Genomic DNA, 8,155 nt, shown 5'->3' with positions numbered 1-8,155 from the left:
TAATGTTACATATGAAAAAATATATATTCTGTTCTCGACTTTCGACGTGTTCTAGCTGCGGTCGATCCGATACTTCTTATTTAATGTAACAGAACCATCTACATGGTTACTCCATTTAATTATCTCCTCGCGATCACACGACAAAGTATTACTATCCATCTGGCGTTCCAATATATCTTAGATATTTCTCGAGATGTCAAATCGATCGGTATTCCACCAGATAATCGATGGCCAGATGGATAATAACGTGTCAATTATAAACTAATCATTTCGTGGTTTTTAAACATCCTAGAGGTGTTGAAAATGATTGACGTAAACTCCAGACACGATTGTAGAATCTATGCAGGTTGCAAATGGCGTAAAGTCGGCGATCTGTCAGTACTATCCGCCCTAATTCATTACAAGGTATTTCCTACAACATTTTGGAATACATTATCTTAATAAGTTAATACACAGAGAGTAGTAAAAATAAAAAAATACTTTCACGAGATCGATAAATGTAACGTCTCGAATACAAGTTAAAAGGGTTATCTTCCATACGAGTAGATATATTATATTATTTATGTAGGTAGTAATTAGTAATGCTAAGTTTAATAATTACAGTATTAACAACAGCACGTCAACGGATATATGTATTTGGAATTGACCTACTCTACAGTTACACTAGTGAGGGATCGGGGAGGGGGGACGGGAAGGGAAGGGTGTAACCAAAAAGATGAAAAAAGAAACTAAAAGTAACAAAATTAAAAATTTATATTTATGGAATAAAAATACAACATTCACGTTATCCATATAATAATAAAAATAAAAAATCTGTGAAAAAATAAAATATAAACAAATCGTATAAATCTAAGTATAAAAGAAGACGGGAGCGGGGCGCGGTGCGCGGGGCGCGGGGCGCGGGCTAGGCGCAGGCTAGGCGCGGGCGGAGCGCGGGGCGGACCTAGGGAGGCCTACGATACAGCTAGTGATATGGGGCCGCGTCCCGACTAGAGTCACTTTGTTACCGTTAAAAAATTATGTCTTTCGTATTTACATCAAGAGTACTAAAAACTACCAATATACAAAATGTATCGTACTTCAGGCGATTCGTCGCTCTCGGCCGCACGGGCGCCGCCGTCCCCCGCTATCACGGGGGGAGGGGAGGGGGCGCGGCCGGCCCTGCGCCCTGCGCCCCGCGCCCCGCGCCGCGCGCCATGCGCCGGACCGTCCAACTTTAATTCTAATCGTACGCACTAGGTCAAAAGCCGGTGAAAAAATAAATTACACATTTTTCGTTTTAAAAAAGAACGCGAGTATGTCGGGGCTGAGGGGAGAGAGGAGAGGGGGAGGGCGGTTAGTTGGCGAGCAGCAGGGGCTGGTAGCGGGGGGCGAGGTCCGCGGGGGGCGCCCACAGCTGCTCCGGGGGCGGCGGGCCCCCGTAGCGGGCGGGGGGCGCGGCCGGCGGGGGCGGCGCCTCGGGCCCGTAGCGCGGGTAGGGCGGCGGGTAGGCCGCGCCCGGGAAGTAGCACGGGGGCTCCCCGCCCGGGGACAGGGCTCGGCCCCCAGCGGCCTGCTGCTGCAGGGCCCGCTGCTTTATGTAGTTGGAGAATTCCGTCGGAGACATCCTAGAATAGAAATAAAGGGGCTATCAGTAACTTCGTAATATATATATTATCAACATTCAGGAAGATTTGTTTGTTATATTGAAAAAAATACAGTTCTCCTTTTACCTCTGATATTTCTTACTATATGTATTAACAATTTAATTAACAAATTGGCAATATTATCGAGTCTATTTTTTAAAATCAACAACTTTGTTCCAATAAAGGAAAAAAAAATAATGTATGAAGCATATGTAAAAACTAAAATATGTTATATGCAACTACTATGGGGAACAGGATATCAAAATGACATAAACAGACTACAAAGACAGCAAAATAAAATATTAAAGTTAGTATACGACCTTCCCTATCTAACAGCAACTAAAGAACTTTTTGAACAAACTAAACAATTAAACGTAACCGAACTCTTTAAACTAGAATCTTTAAAATTTATTCATAAATTACCCACTGATGTAATTGTAGACGAAGAATTAAAACTTGAAAAAAATTGTAGTAAACACATGAACACAATACGAGAATATCAGAAAAATATCATATACAATCTTTTAAAACGAGAAAAGGACAATCGAGACTTATAAACCATGGACTGAAATTATACAATAAACTACCAGACAAAACTAAACAAAAGACTCAGACAACCTTTACAAAAGATGTTAAAAATATTATTATTAACAGTAGAATGTGAATTTTAAACGTGAAAACATTTTGTAAAATGTATGTAACCCGTAAGGGTTTATCAATAAAATTTAAATAAAAAAATTTAAAAAATCAAAAACTTTGTTAACGGAAAAAAAATATAATGTATGAAGCCTATGCAAAAACTAAAATATGTTATCTGCAACTACTATGAGGAACAGGAAATCAAAATGACATAAACAGACTACAAAGACATTAAAATAAAATATCAAAGTTAATATATGACCTCCCCTATCTAATAGCAACTAAAGAACTCTTTAAACAAACTCGCAATTAAATGTAACTGAACTCTTTTAACTAGAATCCTTAAAATTTAAATTAGCCACTGATGTTATTGTAGACGAAGAACTTAAACTTGAAAAAAATTGTAGTAAACATAGACACAATACGAGAATATCAGAAAAATATCATGTACAACCTTCTAAAACGTGACAAGGACAGCCGAGACTCGAGACTAATTCAAGGGATTGAAATTATACAATAAACTACCAGACAAAACTAAACAAAAGACTCGGACAACCTTTACAAAAGATGTTAAAAATAGTATTATTATGATGTGTTTTAATTTCTTTATGTTTTAATACCTTATTACCTATATGCTGAACTTACTATGTTATTTCCGTTTTATGTTTATTTGTTTATTTGTTTGAACATATAATTACTTGCTACTCTATTATTACCATACCTTTATGTAAATATTTTTCTGTCCCAAAATGAGTTTTGGTGTAACTTCTGGGAGTACAAAAAAAAAATTGTATGATTTAATAAGAAATATTTTTTTTTTTAAATTTACTAGGCCACCAGACATTTTTAGGCTAAACCTCAAAACAATCTCACTCACAATTTCGGATTCGAATAAAACAAATAGTTGTTCCTAGTTTTTCTACCCTTATATTTGCCTATAGTTTGATGTTCTTTAAAAGTTTATTTTTTTCTAAAGGTATTTAAACTAATATAGTTTATTGTAGGTGGCGCAATATTTTAAGAACTTTATTTTAAATGCTTTTTTAACCCACGCCTGCGGTACGTGCCAAAAACACTCGCCAAAAAACATGAATCAATATTGATTGAATATTCAACTTGAAAAACCACAGCCACCGAGTCCTTGACTAAGCGTGTCAAATGAAATATGTAAATAAAGAAAAATATTTGAAAATTACGATGGATGATAATAATGATGCCATCGAATGCTGGCGCTAGGTTAATTGAGATCGGGTATGTTGAAAAACGCAGGAAACTGCGTTTTGTCCGGGCGGATAAAGAACACAATTCTGAGTGTGAAATAGATCCACATCCCTGGACGAGTGCTTTCGACTCGATGGTAAAAACCCTGAGAAAGAAAATCAGTCCATCTCGTGCTGAAGTGGTTGACGAGTTTGCCTATCATGCTTGATGTCCTAGGTTCGATTCCTGGGAGGGCGAACATGAAATATTCGTTTATAAGGTTGTACATGATTATTTCGTTATATATATATTATGTTTAAAACGGAATTCGTCCGTAAATTTATTAAATACCTAAAGTTAAAAAGTTAATTTAACTCTGCAATATTTCACTATCCCTGGACGGCAATTACAAACGCTATCATTATCGGTGCATATCGAGACGGTATAAAGTGAAATCGATAATCATCTTCGAAAATGTGTAATTTGTATGAAAATTTAAAGTATCCTCGTCGCTTATCTGTAATTGAACATGCTTAGAAAAAAATGTATACGTATTCTATTTTTCATAAAGAAAACTTAATTTTACTTGGTTGATAAAATCGAAGAAAAATGTTAACTTCCCATTGTAATACGGGCCCAGGACTGGTTCCTGAAGCGTAATATTAATCACCTTACCTTCCCGTAAGACATGATCGAAACGTGCTTTGCCCTATGCACCATCAGATGCGGATTAAGGTTTAATGTTGAAGTTTTCCTCACCTGTTAGCCCGCTTGCTGGATGTTTTCAACTTGGTACTGCCGAACTTAGTCTGGGCGAAGGTTGCCGTGGTGAAGGTCAGCGGGGCGGCGGCGCGGGGCAGGAAGGGGGGCGCCGGGCCCGGGGAGCCGCGGTACGAGGGCGCGGGGCCCGGCGAGGGGCTGGCCGCCAGCGGCGGGGGTAGCGGCGCCCGCGGCGACAGGCTGAGGGCCCCCAGCCCCCCGGACACGGCCTCGATGGGCCGGAAACACTGCGCCTCCGGGTTGAAGGTCCGCGTCACCTCCCGGTCGGCGCTGCGGTCTTCCTGGCGATCTTCGCTGAACAGCACCTTCGTGATAATAATAATAGGTATTGTTAATCGTAACATACATTGTAATACATATGACATTTATTTATTTAAAGAAATCAACAGCTATTACAACAAAAAAATTAAAAATTACAAATAACCAAAAATGAAAGTCTACTTTTTAAAGTTCAGTTTAATATGTGCGTTGAAACCTTTTTTACATGGGGGATAGGTTCCGACAACCTGTTTGCAAGACGTACTACGGTACCTCCTAAAAACACAACTTTTTAGGAGAGACAAATTAGTGATTTTTCATACTTTAAACATATTACGCCCATAAATATTTTAATGATAGGCTTTAAAGTAAATTTATTTTCCGTAATAATATATTGGTACACATGACCAAAATACACATTTAAAAAATCTCAGGGAGTACAATACGTTTTCTTAATATCCTTAACCTTCTTTTTAAGACAACAGCTGGAGGCGCGATTCAGAAGCCGGGGTGAAGATCTATGTGACATTCCATCTGTGATAGGTAATAAAGAACTCACACGAGAGGTAGTATCATACATGATCAATATAGCGCAGGCAATCGGTAAAATAAACCAAAGTAGGGAACAAAATGCCGAACACTCCTCTAGTGGAACGGAAGGCCTGTTGACTACTGCCAACAGGCCGGCTTCTCTCGAAGAGTGGTTTCTTATCCACGTGAGCAAATGCTGAGAAGTTCCTGATTAGCCCACATTAATATATCCCTCCTGATCCCAATAGTTTAGATAAATTTAAAGATATTTAATTGCTGAAAAATCCACTTTTTAAAATATAAACCTTGTATATTATAAGCAAGATAAATAATAAAGCAACTCCAATAAAAAATTGAAAAAACCTTCTTTTTACCCTCTAATTTGGTGTGGAATTACAATAAAATATATATACCTTATTAAACTACATTGCAAGGTAAATTATATTAATATTAATATATTTTTTTTTATTTTTTATAAATATACGTATACGTATACGCCTCCACTCGTTTGCGAGTGATTTTGGCTCTTAGAAACAAGAATAAGAAATTTAAAGAATATACGCTTCAGTGAACGACAAAAAAAAACCCATACCCACGAAAAAATATAATATAATGTGAGGTAGTTAAAATCAGTATGAAAGAGTTATGTGACAATAAAATATTATTACTGTATAAAGTAAACGTAAACATAAAATGAAATTTTGGGCCAAAAGTAAAGAGTGACTTTCAATTAGACTTATTAATTGAATTATGCAAATAATATTTAACAAATTCAAATATTTTTATTATTTGTCCTTAAGAATTTAGTCAGAAGTAAATAAGTATCCAAATCATTCTGGGCTAGTAAAAATTTTACATTAAGAGGGAACGTATTATATTCTTCACATATATTTTGAAGGAATTCGCTTCTTTCGTAGAGGGGACAGTCAAAAAACAGATGATCTAATGTCTCATCGTCATTTTCACAAAGACATATTGCCAAAGTAAAGACACCTATTCTCGATAAATGCGAGGCAACGAGACAATGTCCTATTCTCATTCTTGATATTAAAGAGATGTTCAATTTCCATTGCTTTTCGATTTCAAACCATGGTGTATAATATTAATATTATCCACAACAATTTAAACACTATACAATACAATGACAAGAAGGATAAAATTTATAAATAGTTATATATGTATGTATGTATGTGTATGTAAGGGTGTTTATGTATATGTATGTGTATAAATGTATGCATATTAATGTGGGTATGTGTATCTGTATGTGTACACATATGTATGTATATATGCATGTATTTGTGTGTATGTGCGTGTATGTATATGTGTGTGTGTAGGAATGTTTATAAGGGTGCACACGTGTGTGTGTATGTATATGGCAATATATAAATAAACATATATGCTAGTCTGCCTTAGCACGGGTCTTCTCCTACAAGGCATCACTATATAATATAAATTTTAAAAAAAATAACATATATACATATATCTTTACAGAGGACGATATATTTGATTTCGACATACCTAATAACTCAATTTCATCATATTTCGAGTTGCCGTAGTTTACGTCTCGCTAACATGACATCATAATATTTGAAGAAGTTGTAACAAAGATTATTCACTATCACTAGGTATAATGTGTTATAGGCCAAGTAAAAGAACTACGTACTCCATTATAATAATGAATAGTATACAATTATATTGCTATAACGCATTGTTAAATGAATGTTCATTTTTTAATTTTATTTTTAGACCATGTTATTTTTAAACCGTATATAATCAGGTTCCAGTGTATTACTAAATACAATGAGAAAAAGGGACAAACTTGTGTAGAGCCATTCCGTATTACTCCACTTGTATTTTTTAAAAATAAAAATAATAATGAAAAGTAAATAAAATATTAAAAACGTAAAGTTTTTATACTGGGAATTAAAGAAAGTAAGAAAGTAAGTACGGAGTAACCCGAAGATATTATATTATAAAACAAATGTATACATATAAAATGGCGGACTTATTGACACAGGCTTTATCTTACAGTCAAACCAAAATATGAAATATTTTTTTTAAATAACTGTTTACAATATTTAAAAAAAAAACTTTTTTATTGGTATATAATAAAATAAAAAAAAAATTATCTTTTTTTTTTAGATAAAGAACTGCAAGTAATAAAATAAAAATTCAAAATTGGAAAGTGAAATAAAATTAAATGAAAACACGTTTTGTAAAAACCCTCACCTTCACGGCGCCTTTCTCCCCGATGCGGTAGCTAACCTCTCCGGGGTCCACCCACACTGCCAGCTCCGGAGGCAGGTTCTCCAGCACATCCCGCACCGGGACTCCCGACTCCCGCGAGGCCCTCTGCAGCACAGGATCCAGCGGCTCCCCGGTCTTGATGCAGCGAAAAGCGGAGCCCTTGAACGGCTTCTCCGGGTACCAGTGCCCCCTGAACTTATCCTTCAGAGCCTTCTCCAACTCTTCGCCGAAGATATTAACCCTCCGCCTGGGCAGCTTATTATACAGGTACGATATCACGAAGTTCAGGGCTACTTGGACTTCTATATGCATTTTGCTCGCTTTTTTCTTCCTCTTTCTCGAGCTAGCGACCTGAGAACAAACGACACACTAAGTTAGACTCGTCGACGCGTTATTTTTTATTACAGATAAGAAAAGTTGTAAAAAGTGTGCATAAAATCTAACAAGGCCGTGAAAAATTACTCGTTTCAAGAAAATATAATTTTCAGAGAACAATACTAGCGAATCGCTCTGTAAGTGAAAAATATTAAACACTAGAGCGAGTGCGACAGATTTAAAGGGAGACAAATAGTCGTTGTTATTTTTGATAAAATTGTTGTTTTAATTATGTATAAGTTGTACTGGTACGTGCATTCGTCCGCGTACACGAAGCCGACCAATATTGATTTAATAATATATAAAACTTAAACGTACAGTTTAATTAGTGCATACGTACTGAAATGATTTATCGTGGGTGAGGTTACAGAGTCTCAGTATGCACTGAACTGACGTCTAGATCTAGATCTACGCTAGCACAATGTTTCGGAGCAGTCACAGTCAATCTAATTTAGAGTTTGATGAAGCAAACGACTAGTGGCGGAGTTGATGCACGGATT

At 36.4% G+C, this 8,155-nt stretch overlaps 1 protein-coding gene across 1 annotated transcript in view; it reads right to left on the bottom strand.

The window, feature by feature from the left end:
- Positions 1 to 735: 735 nt before the first annotated feature.
- Tob (Transducer of ERBB2) overlaps positions 736 to 8,155 on the bottom strand; it is a 74,687-nt gene continuing 67,267 nt past the window's right edge. The window contains exons 2-4 of the mRNA XM_088232289.1: positions 7,263 to 7,631; positions 4,224 to 4,549; positions 736 to 1,607 (exon numbers count right to left, since the gene is read on the bottom strand). Of these exons, the coding sequence (XP_088088415.1) occupies positions 1,337 to 1,607; positions 4,224 to 4,549; positions 7,263 to 7,592 (927 nt within the window). The 5' untranslated portion in view covers positions 7,593 to 7,631 and the 3' untranslated portion in view covers positions 736 to 1,336. The remainder of the gene's footprint in view (positions 1,608 to 4,223; positions 4,550 to 7,262; positions 7,632 to 8,155) is intronic.

The sequence above is a fragment of the Micrasema longulum genome, unplaced genomic scaffold, assembly GCF_059751315.1.
Source record: "Micrasema longulum isolate JH-2025_06_02 unplaced genomic scaffold, ASM5975131v1 h1tg000969l, whole genome shotgun sequence".
Classification (NCBI taxonomy): Eukaryota; Metazoa; Arthropoda; class Insecta; order Trichoptera; family Brachycentridae; genus Micrasema; species Micrasema longulum.
The sequence above is the reverse complement of the archived record's forward strand: the minus strand, read 5'-3'. Positions and strand labels throughout refer to the sequence as shown.